The sequence below is a fragment of the Haliotis rufescens genome, unplaced genomic scaffold, assembly GCF_023055435.1.
Source record: "Haliotis rufescens isolate VD_foot unplaced genomic scaffold, xgHalRufe1.0.p SCAF_34, whole genome shotgun sequence".
Lineage (NCBI taxonomy): Eukaryota > Metazoa > Mollusca > Gastropoda > Lepetellida > Haliotidae > Haliotis > Haliotis rufescens.
The window spans coordinates 689,377-704,713 of NW_025964046.1; the positions used below are offsets into that span (position 1 = coordinate 689,377).

General features: G+C 43.5%; 1 protein-coding gene across 2 annotated transcripts in view; it reads left to right on the top strand.

The window, feature by feature from the left end:
• The window catches only part of LOC124124398 (integrator complex subunit 10-like), a 38,730-nt gene that overhangs the window by 17,232 nt on the left and 6,161 nt on the right, over nt 1-15,337 (top strand). For both annotated transcript variants that reach the window (XM_048380949.1, XM_048380950.1), the window contains 9 exons: nt 3,003-3,149; nt 4,230-4,398; nt 5,750-5,904; nt 8,852-8,930; nt 11,403-11,554; nt 11,701-11,783; nt 12,425-12,490; nt 13,139-13,192; nt 14,464-14,658. In XM_048380949.1, the coding sequence (XP_048236906.1) occupies nt 3,003-3,149; nt 4,230-4,398; nt 5,750-5,904; nt 8,852-8,930; nt 11,403-11,554; nt 11,701-11,783; nt 12,425-12,490; nt 13,139-13,192; nt 14,464-14,658 (1,100 nt within the window). The remainder of the gene's footprint in view (nt 1-3,002; nt 3,150-4,229; nt 4,399-5,749; nt 5,905-8,851; nt 8,931-11,402; nt 11,555-11,700; nt 11,784-12,424; nt 12,491-13,138; nt 13,193-14,463; nt 14,659-15,337) is intronic.

Below are 15,337 nucleotides of genomic sequence, written 5' to 3' on the forward strand. Positions count from 1 at the left end.
CTGTTCCAGTGTGTGGTTATGATGTGTGTTGTTCTGTTTCAGTGTGTGATTTGATGTGTGTTGTTCTGTTCCAGTGTGTGATTTGATGTGTGTTGTTCTCTTTCAGTGTGTGATATGATGTGTGTTGTTCTGTTCCAGTGTGTGATATGATGTGTGTTCTGTTTCAGTGTGTGATATGATGTGTGTTGTTCTGTTCCAGTGTGTGATATGATGTGTTGTTCTGTTTCAGTGTGTGATATGATGTGTGTTGTTCTGTTTCAGTGTGTGGTTATGATGTGTGTTGTTCTGTTTCAATGTGTGATATGATGTTTGTTGTTTTGTTTCTGTGTGTGATATGATGTGTGTTGTTCTGTTTCAGTTTGTGATTTGATGTGTGTTGTTCTGTTTCAGTGTGTGATATGATGTGTGTTGTTCTGTTTCAGTGTGTGATTTGATGTGTGTTGTTCTGTTTCTGTGTGTGATATGATGTGTGTTGTTCTGTTTCAGTGTGTGATTTGATGTTTGTTGTTTTGTTTCTGTGTGTGATATGATGTGTGTTGTTCTGTTTCAGTGTGTGATTTGATGTGTGTTGTTCTGTTCCAGTGTGTGATATGTGTGTTGTTCTGTTTCAGTGTGTGATTTGATGTGTGTTGTTCTGTTTCTGTGTGTGATATGATGTGTGTTGTTCTGTTTCAGTGTGTGGTTATGATGTGTGTTGTTCTGTTTCAATGTGTGATATGATGTTTGTTGTTTTGTTTCTGTGTGTGATATGATGTGTGTTGTTCTGTTTCAGTGTGTGATTTGATGTGTGTTGTTCTGTTTCAGTGTGTGATATGATGTGTGTTGTTCTGTTTCAGTGTGTGATTTGATGTGTGTTGTTCTGTTCCAGTGTGTGATATGTGTGTTGTTCTGTTTCAGTGTGTGATATGATGTGTGTTGTTCTGTTTCAGTGTGTGATATGATGTGTGTTGTTCTGTTTCAGTGTGTGATTTGATGTGTGTTGTTCTGTTTCAGTGTGTGATATGATGTGTGTTCTGTTTCAGTGTGTGATATGATGTGTGTTGTTCTGTTCCAGTGTGTGATATGATGTGTGTTGTTCTCTTTCAGTGTGTGATATGATGTGTGTTGTTCTGTTTCAGTGTGTGATATGATGTGTGTTGTTCTGTTTCAGTGTGTGATATGTGTGTTGTTCTGTTTCAGTGTGTGATATGTGTGTTGTTCTGTTTCAGTGTGTGATATGATGTGTGTTGTTCTGTTCCAGTGTGTGATATGTGTGTTGTTCTGTTTCAGTGTGTGATATGATGTGTGTTGTTCTGTTCCAGTGTGTGATATGTGTGTTGTTCTGTTTCAGTGTGTGATATGATGTGTGTTGTTCTGTTTCAGTGTGTGATATGATGTGTGTTGTTCTGTTTCTGTGTGTGATATGATGTGTGTTGTTTTGTTTCAGTGTGTGATATGATGTGTGTTGTTCTGTTTCAGTGTGTGATATGATGTGTGTTGTTCTGTTTCAGTGTGTGATTAATGTTTGTTGTTCTCTTTCAGTGTGTGATTTGATGTGTGTTGTTCTCTTTCAGCGTGTGATATGATGTGTGATCTGTTTCAGTGTGTGATATGATGTGTGTTGTTCTCTTTCAGTGTGTGATATGATGTGTGTTGTTCTCTTTCAGTGTGTGATTTGATGTGTTGTTCTGTTTCAGTGTGTGATTTGATGTGTGTTGTTCTGTTCTAGTGTGTGATATGATGTGTTGTTCTGTTTCAGTGTGTGATATGATGTGTGTTGTTCTGTTCCAGTGTGTGATTTGATGTGTGTTGTTCTCTTTCAGCGTGTGATATGATGTGTGATCTGTTCCAGTGTGTGATATGATGTGTGTTGTTCTGTTTCTGTGTGTGATATGATGTGTGTTGTTCTGTTTTAGTGTGTGATATGATGTGTGTTGTTCTGTTCCAGTGTGTGATATGATGTGTGTTGTTCTGTTTCTGTGTGTGATATGATGTGTTGTTCTGTTGCAGTGTGTGATATGATGTGTGTTGTTCTGTTCCAGTGTGTGATTTGATGTGTGTTGTTCTCTTTCAGCGTGTGATATGATGTGTGATCTGTTCCAGTGTGTGATATCATGTGTGTTGTTCTGTTTCTGTGTGTGATATGATGTGTGTTGTTCTGTTTTAGTGTGTGATATGATGTGTGTTGTTCTGTTCCAGTGTGTGATATGATGTGTGTTGTTCTGTTTCTGTGTGTGATATGATGTGTTGTTCTGTTTCTGTGTGTGATATGATGTGTTGTTCTGTTTCAGTGTGTGATATGATGTGTGTTGTTCTGTTCTAGTGTGTGATATGATGTGTGTTGTTCTGTTTCTGTGTGTGATATGATGTGTGTTGTTCTGTTTTAGTGTGTGATATGATGTGTGTTGTTCTGTTCCAGTGTGTGATATGATGTGTGTTGTTCTGTTTCTGTGTGTGATATGATGTGTGTTGTTCTGTTTCTGTGTGTGATATGATGTGTGTTGTTCTGTTCTAGTGTGTGATATGATGTGTGTTGTTCTGTTCCAGTGTGTGATATGATGTGTGTTGTTCTGTTTCTGTGTGTGATATGATGTGTGTTGTTCTGTTTAAGTGTGTGATATGATGTGTGTTGTTCTGTTTCTGTGTGTGATATGATGTGTGTTGTTCTGTTTCAGTGTGTGATTTGATGTGTGTTGTTCTGTTTCTGTGTGTGATATGATGTGTTGTTCTGTTTCTGTGTGTGAAATGATTTGTGTTGTTCTGTTTCTGTGTGTGATATGATGTGTGTTGTTCTGTTTCTGTGTGTGATTTGATGTGTGTTGTTCTGTTTCTGTGTGTGATATGATGTGTGTTGTTCTGTTTCTGTGTGTGATATGATGTGTGTTGTTCATTTTCTGTGTGAGATATGATGTGTGTTGTTCTGTTTCTGTGTGTGATATGATGTCTGTTGTTCTCGTTCAGTGTGTGGTTATGATGTGTGTTCTGTTTCAGTGTGTGATATGATGTGTGTTGTTCTGTTCTAGTGTGTGACACGCTGCCTCTGGTTCTGCACAAGATCGGCCACCTCTCCATCTCTGACGTTGAGCTGTACACCTGGCTGCAGAGATCTGTGGAGTTCTACATTAGCTATACCACCCAACCCGTCACACAGGACGTGTCACAGTCTCCAGGTATGTCACAGCCCGTCACACAGGACGTGTCACAGTCTCCAGGTATGTCACAGCCCGTCACACAGGACTTGTCACAGTCTCCAGGTATGTCACAGCCCGTCACACAGGACGTGTCACAGTCTCCAGGTATGTCACAGCCGGTCACACAGGATGTGTCACAGTCTCCAGGTATGTCACAGCCGGTCACACAGGACGTGTCACAGTCTACAGGTATGTCACAGCCGTCACACAGGACGTGTCACAGTCTCCAGGTATGTCACAGCAAGTCACACAGGACGTGGGGGGCACGGGTGGCCCAGTCGTCTAAGGCGCCGCGATTCGCTGTGCAGAGTTGCGTCCCTTGGGCACGCCAGAAACCTATGATTGTGGGTTCGAATCCCGGTTCACCCCAATTATGTTTCTAGGTTTGTCAGCACCATACCCGTGCTCGTCGGTTTCACCAATTGGTAAACGTCTGAGACCTGCATCACTTCGGGCTTTCCTCCCACATAAAGCTGACACGCCGTGATAAAACTGGAATACTGTTAAAAGCGGCGCTAAACCCAACTCACTCACTCACTCACACAGGACGCGTCACAGTCTACAGGTATGTCACAGCCCGTCACACAGGACGTGTCACAGTCTACAGGTATGTCACAGCCCATCACACAGGACGTGTCACAGTCTACAGGTATGTCACAGCCTGTCACACAGGACGAACCGGGATTCAAACCCACAATCATAGGTTTCTGGCGTGCCCAAGGGACGCAACTCTGCACAGTGAATTGCGGCGCCCTAGATGACTGGGCCACCCGTGCCCCCAAATGTGACGGAGGCATTAGGAGGTCAAAGATGGTTGTCGTGGGTTACCTAGCTGATCACTTTTTAAGCTGCTGAGTATTTACAGCAATTTTTTAAGGTTTTGTTGTAATTTGACCACTCCCACCTCTGGTGATCTTTCAAGTTCTACAACACTTGAAAAAAAATACTAAAATACTAAAGTGACAACACTAAAAAAATATTGAAAGTAATTCTTGCCACCCTTACCCCCAGCCAGCCTCATAAATGATCGGTCCCTTGTGAAGAGTGAATGTGTTTCAGATTTATTGTCCCCCACAAAGACGTCAGCTAAGAAGTTCCCCATGATCCCAGGGCTTCTGGACAGAGAGAGTCAGGTCACCGACCCCTGGGGCAGCCTCTTCAAGCTGCTGCAGTTGTTTGGCGGCCATCTTGGATGGGAGATGGAAGCAGACATTTTCAATAAATCCCGGTAAGACGGAAGACCACCTTTGTGGAGTAGTAGATATAATGTTTGCCTGGAGAACGCCTCCATGGATAGTGGATAGAGCGTCTGCCTGGAGGCCGCCTCCATGGATAGTGGGTAGAGCGTCTGCCTGGAGGCTGCCTCCATGGATAGTGGGTAGAGCGTCTGCCTGGACGCCGCCTCCATGGATAGTGGATAGAGCGTCTTCCTGGAGGCCGCCTCCATGGATAGTGGATAGCGCGTCTGCCTGGAGGCTGCCTCCATGGATAGTGGAAAGCGCGTCTGCCTGGAGCCCGCCTCCTTGGATAGTGGATAGAGCTTCTGCCTGGAGGCCGCCTCCTTGGATAGTGGATAGAGCTTCTGCCTGGAGGCCGCCTCCATGGATAGTGGATAGAGCGTATTCCTGGAGGCCGCCTCCATGGATAGTGGGTAGAGCGTCTTCCTGGAGGCTGCCTCCATGGATAGTGGATAGAGCGTCTGCCTGGAGGCTGCCTCCTTGGATAGTGGGTAGTGTGTCTTCCTGGAGGCCGCCTCCATGGATGGTGGATAGAGCATCTGCCTGGAGGCCACCTCCATGGATAGTGGATAGAGAATCTACCTAGAGACCGCCTCCATAATCTTGTGGACCCGTGAAGATCCGGTGTAGAATAGGTCTTCAGCAACCCATGCTTGCCCCTAAAGATGACGAAAGGGATCGGCTGGTCATATCCCAATTGCGTGGATCGATGCTCGTGATATCAATCACTGGATTGTCTGGTCCAGACTCGATTATTTACTGACTGCCATCATATAGCTGGAATATTGCTGAGTGCGGTGTTAAACAACAAACAAACCAATACAAACCATGGTCTAATGAGTAGAGTGTCTGCCTGGAGAACTCCTCTATGGTCTAGTGGGAAAGACATCTGCCTCGAGAGCGGAAGGTTGGTGATTTGATTCCCTGGCCGTGTCGTACCAAAAGATGTTAAAAGATGGTACTTGTTGTTTCCCTGCCTGATGCTTGGCATTAAGGGGATCTAACAAGGACTGTTGGCTTGGAATCAGAATTATGTGTCTGAGTGGGTTATCCATGTTAAAATGTGGCATGGTATCTTGGTTGGCATTAGTGTAGACAGACAGACAGATGGATGGATGGACGGATGGGCGGGCGGGCAGGCAGGCAAGCAGGCAAGCAGGCAGGCAGAGACAGACACTACTTTACAAGTGCAGTAATCTTGACTGAGATGTTAAACCTCACCTCACCTCACCTCACCTCACCTCACCTCACCTCACCTCACCTCACCTCACCTCACCTCACCTCACCTCACCTCACCTCACCTCACCTCTGTAACTCAGGTTGTTTTGTTTCCTGTTTCAGAGATTACCAGTGGCAGTATTTGTTAGGTGTCTACAACAGCATCAAGCAGAAGCCGTCGGAGCGGGGACAGAAGCACATCCTGTACGTGGCCACCGTGCTCTTCCTGCAGTGTCTCTACATGTACGTCAGTCATGTGGACACAGAAAACCTCTCCGGTAAGTAACCATGACAACACATCCTGTACGTGGCCACCGTGCTCTTCCTGCAGTGTCTCTACATGTATGTCAGTCATGTTGACACAGAAAACCTCTCCGGTAAGTAACCATGACAACACATCCTGTACGTGGCCACTGTGCCCTTCCTGCAGTGTCTCTACATGTACGTCAGTCATGTGGACACAGAAAACCTCTCCGGTAAGTAACCACGGCAACACATCCTGTACGTGGCCACAGTGCTTTTCCTGCTGTGTCTCTACATGTACGTCAGTCATGTGGACACAGAAAACCTCTCCGGTAAGTAACCACGGCAACACATCCTGTACGTGGCCACCATGCTCTTCCTGCAGTGTCTCTACATGTACGTCAGTCATGTGGACACAGAAAACCTCTCCGGTAAGTTACCACGGCAACACATCCTGTACGTGGCCACCATGCTCTTCCTGCAGTGTCTCTACATGTATGTCAGTCATGTTGACACAGAAAACCTCTCCGGTAAGTTACCATGACAACACATCCTGTACGTGGCCACAGTGCTCTTCCTGCAGTGTCTCTACATGTACGTCAGTCATGTGGACACAGAAAACCTCTCCAGTAAGTAACCACGGCAACACATCCTGTACGTGGCCACAGTGCTTTTCCTGCTGTGTCTCTACATGTACGTCAGTCATGTGGACACAGAAAACCTCTCCGGTAAGTAACCACGGCAACACATCCTGTACGTGGCCACCATGCTCTTCCTGCAGTGTCTCTACATGTACTTCAGTCATGTGGACACAGAAAACCTCTCCGGTAAGTTACCACGGCAACACATCCTGTACGTGGCCACCGTGCTCTTCCTGCAGTGTCTCTACATGTATGTCAGTCATGTTGACACAGAAAACCTCTCCGGTAAGTTACCATGACAACACATCCTGTACGTGGCCACAGTGCTCTTCCTGCAGTGTCTCTACATGTACGTCAGTCATGTGGACACAGAAAACCTCTCCAGTAAGTAACCATGACAACACATACTGTACGTGGCCACCGTGCTCTTCCTGCAGTGTCTCTACATGTACGTCAGTCATGTGGACACAGAAAACCTCTCCAGTAAGTAACCACGGCAACACATTCTGTATGTTAGCGATCGTTATTATTGTTTGCGTTTCCAGATTTGTGTGTCACTTCTGTATATTGCCGTCTATAAAACGCCCCCCCTTAAAAATTGATGCCAATAAATTCATATACCCCATCTATAAAGCAACCCAGAATGAAGCACATCACCAGCACAAACACAATCCCTACATATGCAATAAAATTGTGTGTGTGTTGTTTTATACGATGCCTGGTCACATATAACTCCAGCACTTGGTGCCATTTTGTCTGTTGTGGTGTGACACCAAACTGGTAAGGTTATATATCGTGTCAGGTCATGTGTGCAACAAACAATCTCATTAAAATCAGATCTTAGTTCTCGCTATCCCTAAACAAAGATCTGAGGACATCCCATTACGGGTTCTTGCTTTGGGAAGATGGGGTTGGTCTAGGTCCCCGGCACGCTGTTGCTTGTTGATTGGATCAGGTGGCCACACATCAGGGATTTACCTAGACCTGATATATACGACCAATAACTGCTTTGGGGGCTTTGTAGAGATCAAATGTATTTCACTCATAACACAATCAATAAACAGGAAGAGGTATTATTGCCCGCTTTTATGTTTTTTCATTGAATGTAATCTTACAATGTTACAATACCAACGTTATAGACATATTATTTTTCTGTTACGATCTGGTGAGCTACCCTTGATGAAAAATGTTGGTAGACGCTGTGGTATGAAATATTCTCAAAGACTTTGTAATTATTGTGACATGCAAGCTGTTGAAGATAAGTTCCATTTCATGTTAATATGTCCATAGTATAAGCATTTAAGAAACACATATTTCCCCAAATATTATTGTCAAAACCCATGTTTAAGAAAATTGTACTCTCTAGTGTCATGCAATAAGCAATTGATGTTGATTATTTGTGCAAAGTTTATATACAACTCCCTGTTTGTTAGACAAAACACACATCTGTTTCAAAATTGATTTTTGTAATTTATTGCACATGGGCCAATGACCTTTCTTCTGAAATAAACTGTGATTGATGGAATACCTCTGAAATTAAGTAACTAAGGAAAACAATTTCCCCCAGTTTTAAAAAAAAATTGTCTTCCAGGGCAGGTCTAAATGCTGCAACTAATTTGGTCACCATGGCGAATGAAATTTCCCCTTGGGCAACCAATGTCATTTTAGTAGTCTTGGAAAAATCAAATCGGCGACTTGTGATACTAACTGCATAATATTAGAGACAGAAATAGATTACATTAATACTGATTGACTGAACTATAGTTTCATTTTGAAAAATCTGAAAATGAATATGGTTTTTTTTTGGCAAAAAGGTAATCGATAATCTTGTCAAGTATTTACAACAACATAATTAACGACAAAGCTTGTTACACCAAAGGTAGAATAGGTATTGCTGCAGTTAGCCAGATGAAATATGCTTTAACAGCATTATACATCACTGACTATAATCTTGAAGTTTGACACCTTAATTTTTCACCGGGCTTCTTGAATTTTACATTGGCTCCTTGAAACAATTGTTCCTTAGAAAAAAATAAAAATAAATCCCTGGGTATAGTAACTTGGGTGATTGTGTGTCATCGTATGCCATCATGTGCTCATGATATCAACCTTTGGTGTGTCTGGTCCTGACTTGATTATTTACAGGCCAGCGTGATATTGCTTGAATATTGCTGACTGCATGATTGGTTTATAGAGAGGGTATATAAATTAGCATCGATTTGGGAGGTTTTTGCAGGGGGTTGCCTTTACGAGGGGGTTGCTTTATAGACGGCGATAGAAGGTAGCTGACCTGTGGCTGACTGTGGCGTAAAACAATATATCCTCTGTTATGATGTTGCAGGTTCCAGTTTATCCCCCCTACATGTCCCCGTCGTCATCCTGGAGAAGTTCCGCTCGGAGAACGGCGAGACACAGATCCAGTAAGTTGATACGACTGTAGGATTCTCTCAAGCCTCAGTCATATCTCACGACATTCTCAGTCATCTGGACTTGCTTTGATGAGCTGAATGTGTGGTAGATGTAGATGCACATGCTGTCATGCCGTCAACCCCATGATCTATATCTCCAGGGCTAGCCTACAGCAAACCCTTGACCCATTCACATGGCTCTCGCAATCTCAGGGTACGGTTGGGTAGCCTAGTGGTTAAAGCGTTCACACATCATGCCGAAGACCTGGGTTCGAGTCCTGATATAGGTACAATGTGTGAAGCCCATTTCTGGTGTCCCCCGCCGTGATATTGCTGGAATATTGCTAAAAGTGGCGTAAAACCATACTCACTCACTCGCTCAAATTACCCTCCCTTGATTTTCATTGGCTACGCTACTAGGTCTAATGTACCAATCAGGATGCAAATTACAAAACAGCCTCAACTTTGGTTGGTCAGTCACGATTGAGATTATGATCGAGATTATGATAATTTAGAATTGAAAAAAAGAAAGGAAAGGATGTCTTGATGTCAATTAAAACTGGCACTGGCTTTGATTTATACGAGTTACCTCCCTTACCCTTTCCCTTACCATTGTGTCGATGTTTGATTGGACGGTAAAATGTTAATAAAAATCTAGAGTGGGTAATTTGCGATCGCAAGAACCGAGGGAATGGCTGCAGGGGTTAGTGTAGGTTTACCGAAATATTGTCCCTGAAGATTTAAAGGTTGGCGTGAGTGAGTGCGTGAGTGAGTGAGTTAGTTTTACGCCGCTTTTAGCAATATTCCAGCAATATCAGGGGCAGGGGACACCAGAAATGGGCTTCACACATTGTACCCATGTCGGGAATCGAACCCAGGTCTTTGATGTGACGAGCGAACGTTTTAACCACTAGGCTAACCGACCGCCCCCCTTGTTGCAGGAAGTGATGTTTCCAGGGTTTCCAGGGTTTTATCTAGATCTAAAGTCATCACTATTGCCACAGGCCTGGATGATGTAATATCTCTAGACAGAGTGAGTGAGTGAGTTGGGTTTAACGCCACTTTTAACAGTATTCCACTTATATCGCGGCATGTCAGCTTAATGTGGGAGGAAAGCCCGAAGTGATGCAGGTCTCAGATGTTTACCACTTCGGTGAAACCCATGAGCACGGGTATGGTGCTGACAAACCTAGAAACATAATCGGGGCGAACCAGGATTCAAACCCACAATCATAGGGACACAACTCTGCACAGCGAATCGCGGCGCCTTAGACGACTGGGCCACCCGTATCCCCCTAGACAGAGAAGTTAATTAACACCCATGTGGTTTCTGGGTCAGAAAGGTCCCCAGTAACCTGTGCTGGTTGTAATTATCGACTCATTGGATCGTGTTGTCAGGCTTGATGACTTAAATTTTAAGTCTTAGAAGCTAACAGCCTTTGATTGAAAACGCCTTGAAACTGGCTGGGGTACCTTAAGTTTCCATATCAATCCCCATCTTATTTTAAATTACCTAATGATACATATATATCTAATCTTAATTTGAAGAAAAACAAAACTTTGAAGAAAGCAATTTGTGTTAATTTATTTAGGACACTCTGTTGCATGTTTATTGGATCAGGTGCCCACACATCAGGGATTCATCTAGACCTGATATATACAACCAATAACTGCTTTGTGGCTTTGTAGAGATAACATGTACTTCACACATAACACAATCAGTTAAGAGGAAGAGGTATTAGTGCCCGCTTTTATGTTTTTTTCATTGAATGTAATCTTAAAATGTTACAATACCTCTGAATTTAAGTAACGAAGGAAAACAATTTCACCAGTCTTCTAGGGCAGACCTCAATGCTGTAACTAATTTGGTCACCATGGCGATTGAAATTTCCCCTTTGCAACCAATATTATTTTAGCAGTCGCCACTTATCTGCTTGGAAAAATCAGTCCGGCGACTGGTATTTTAAACTGCATAATATTAGAGAAAAAATAGATTACAGCCTTGAAACTGGCTGGTGTGCCTTAAGTGACCTTATCAATCCCCATCTTTAAATTACCTAATAAAACATATGTATCTAATCTTAATTTGAGGAAAAACAAAACTCTGGAAGGGCCCACTGACAGCTCATGTTCATATGGACTGGATGGCACTTACAGTCAAGTGTCACACAATATCAGCCAATTGACACAGACAGAAGAAAATTATCTGACGGTTTTAAATTTTTTGGGTTGGTTCTGTGAAAAGACCTTGAGGAGGCTTTGACTTTTGGGACTGAAATTCTGTATGGATCATGGCGGTCGGGTAGCCTAGTGGTTAAAGCGTTCGCTCGTCACGCCGAAGACCCGGGTTCGATTCCCGACATGGGTACAATGTGTGAAGCCCATTTCTGGTGTCCCCCGCCGTGATATTGCTGGAATATTTCTAAAAGCGGCGTAAAACCATACTCACTCACTCACTGTATGGATCCTGAATTTGCCTTCCAGGCCGAAGATAAAGCGTCTCCGCCAGGACAACCCACATCTGCCCCAGATCATGTCCTCCACCAGCATCTCCAACTCCCAGGTCATCATCCAGAACTTCATCACCGCCATGAAGTGTTTCGAACTGCTCCACTCCTCGGAAGATCTGCGTCGAGGTTGGTAGCAGTGTCATAGCAGTGTCGTACTAGACGAACCTGAAATCATTCCGGGTCATGATCTTGTTTGATGACATGAAATTCTTTGAAATCATATGTTCCTGTGACCATTAATGATTTCTTCTTGCCCCATTGTGACGTTGCAGAGTTTATCGTGATGTGTCAGACGTGGAGGATGGAGCTGTGGTCCTGGATGGGGGTGTTCCAGACAGACATGTGTCTCTACCAGGTGGGTGTGTTTGTTTGTTTGTTTTGTTTGCTTGTCGTTAAATGCTCCACTCAGCAATGTTCCATCTGTATGACAGCAGTCTGGAAATAAACAAGTCTGGCTTTTTACATTGACTTTTTACGTTGACTTATTACATTGACTTTTTACATTGACTTTTTACATTGACTTATTACATTGACTTTTTACATTGACTTATTACATTGACTTTTTACATTGACTTTTTACATTGACTTATTACATTGACTTTTTACATTGACTTTTTACGTTGACTTTTTACATTGACTTTTTACGTTGACTTTTTACGTTGACTTTTTACATTGACTTTTTACGTTGACTTTTTACATTGACTTATTACATTTACTTATTACACTGACTTTTTACATTGACTTATTACATTTACTTATTACACTGACTTATTACATTGACTTATTACATTGACTTATTACATTGGCATTCAAAATTCAATTAAATGTTTAAATAATTTCTGGAGGGGCATGCCCCCAGACCCCGCTACAATTTTCTTCTCTTTTTTTGGAAAACCCTGCAATTGTGTTACACTCCGCAGTAATAGCTGGAATAACTTAACCAAAGACAAAGCTCTGGTCACAAGGATGCTATGACTGACTGGTTGCTTGTTGCAGGGGGCGTTCCAGGAGGCTGTGGCCCAGCTACAGAGCTACTACATGGGGGCCAAGGGCAAGATGAAGGTAGGGATCGCCTCACTCCATCACCTCATCATCTTCCCGAGGCAAGGGAGTTAATAGCCACTGGTGGCGCTACGATCGAGCCCAGGAATTGCAGCCTAGTTCGGCGAGGGTGGAAACTGGACTTGTAAAGTCAATTAACGCTCTTGCCTCGGGAAGATGTCACCTCATAGATGGTTGAGCATGGTCATTGCTAGGGTGTCAACCTAACTCTCAGTTGTCAGCAACCCGTGAAGATCCGGGTTAGAATAGGTTTTCAGCAACCCATGCTTGCCGTAAAAGGCGAAAATGCTTGTCGTAAGAGGCGACAAACGGGATCAGGTGGTCAGATTTGCTGACTTGGTTGATGCATGTCATCGTATCCCAATTGCGTGGATTGATGCTTATGATATTAATCACTGGATTGTCTGGTCCAGACTCAATTATTTACAGACCGCCGTCATATATCTGGAATATTGCTGCGTGCGGCGTTAAACAAACAAACGAACAAACAAACAAACAAACCAGTTGTCAGCCAACAGGAAATACACATTTATTTCATTTAAAAAATTTTCAAGCTTCAATTTAACAGTTATATCAACATTGCATTTAGTTGAATAATATAATATTCCCTTCAAGTGTAATGAGTGAAGCCTATAACATGTGTTTCAGACCAGACTCTCACTGCAGCTAGCCTCCAGCTTCTACTGCCTGAGAAACATCTCAGTAAGTATCCCAGGCAGGTGACAGAGTGGGCACAACTTGTTGATCTCACGGGGGCAGGCCTGGGGGGGCCCGGTTGTCCGAGGTGCTGCGATTCGCTGTGCAGAGTTGCGTCCCTTGGACACGCCAGAAACCTATGATTGTGGGTTTTAATCGTGGTTTGCCCTGATTATGTTTCTAGGTTTGTCAGCACCATACCTGTGCTCGTGGGTTTCACTGAAGTGGTAAACGTCTGAGACCTGCATCACTTTGGGCTTTCCTCCCACATTAAGCTGACACGCTAGATGGAACTGGAATACTGTTAAAAGCGGCGTTAAAGCCAACCGAACTCACTCACTCACTTACTTACTTACTCCATGATCTCACTCACTTTCCATGAGGAAAAATTTAGTCGAGAAATCATTGAAACAACTCAAATCAAAGTGGTTTTTTTTAGAAATTCAAGTTGCTGTGTCTTGTCGTCCTTAGATTCCAGTGTTGTGGCCGCTCATGCTCTGAAGCAGCAGTCATACCAAAAGATGTTCAAAAGATGGTACTTGTTGTTACCCAGCCTGGCCCCCGACTTTAAGGGGATGAAACAAGAAATGTTCAGTTCAGGGACAGTATACTGTGTCTGAGTGGGGTGTCCATGTTAGAAGTGGCATGGTATCTCTGAGCTAGCAGCCTAACCCCAGCATCAGTCCTGACAAGTTCAAGCAGCAACATAAGTGCAATAATCTTGAACCTGACGTTAAACCCCATTTCACCTGACTTCTAAAGTATGTTTTAGATTCAGTACCGCATTACACTTATAATGAAAGTCTGGAAACAGAAAATAAACTGAAAAAGATCGAAGAACGATTTTGGATGATAAATAAAATCTCACCCTCATGTCTTTTGATATCAAATATATCAATGAGTGTTGAAATGTTTGATATCAAAAGACACGAGGGTGAGATTTTATTTATCATCCAAAATCATTCTTTGATCCTTTTCAGTTTGTAGACAGTAATTAGAAGTGTCTTCAGTGTAAAAAGTACTGCTAACAGCTTCAGTGATGTCATTTGATTGTGACGTCATGGTAACCAGTGAAGTCACAATGGTCTTCAAAGCATTGTGATGTAATTTCATTGCAGAGATATCTTCAGTGTAGATATCGCTTGATCTAATCCAAGTGATATCTCCTGTGGGAGCCAGTTTTGGATGATAAAATCAAATACTGTTTTCTGTACTTTTATGCTTGGCTTTTGTAGAAGTTATAGAAGTTGTATATCAAGATACTTTGACTTTTACAGAAAGCTTGTGAACTTGTGCTCGATGTTGTTGCCTCGTTGCCGGAACATTCCCCGCCGTCCGTTTCCTCCGAGGAGAGTCAGCCTGGGTTTAAGTCACTGACAACATCCGGACCAGTGCGACATCTGATGCTCATGCAGTGTTCCGAGTCCGAGATTATACCTTACTGTATACAGCTGCTGATTACTTGCTTGAAGGTCAGTGTCACAGGGGAGACCACTCTTGACAGACAAGCTTTGTCAAATGTATGCATTGATTGCTCACTTCAAGCTAGCAGTTCTTCTCTTGTTCACTGCCAACCTGAAGCTTATTCCCTGCACAGTTCTCTCCCTTGTTACCAGCCCACCTGAAGCTTATTCCCTGCACAATTCTCTCCCTTGTTACCAGCCCACCTGAAGCTTATTCCCTGCACAATTCTCTCCCTTGTTACCAGCCCACCTGAAGCTTATTCCCTGCACAATTCTCTCCCTTGTTACCAGCCCACCTGAAGCTTATTCCCTGCACAATTCTCTCCCTTGTTACCAGCCCACCTGAAGCTTATTCCCTGCACAGTTCTCTCCCTTGATACCAGCCCACCTGAAGCTTATTCCCTGCACAATTCTCTCCCTTGTTACCAGCCCACCTGAAGCTTATTCCCTGCACAATTCTCTCCCTTGTTACCAGCCCACCTGAAGCTTATTCCCTGCACAATTCTCTCCCTTGTTACCAGCCCACCTGAAGCTTATTCCCTGCACAATTCTCTCCCTTGTTACCAGCCCACCTGAAGCTTATTCCCTGCACAATTCTCTCCCTTGTTACCAGCCCACCTGAAGCTTATTCCCTGCACAATTCTCTCCCTTGTTACCAGCCCACCTCGTAACTGTCCAAGCTCCTTCC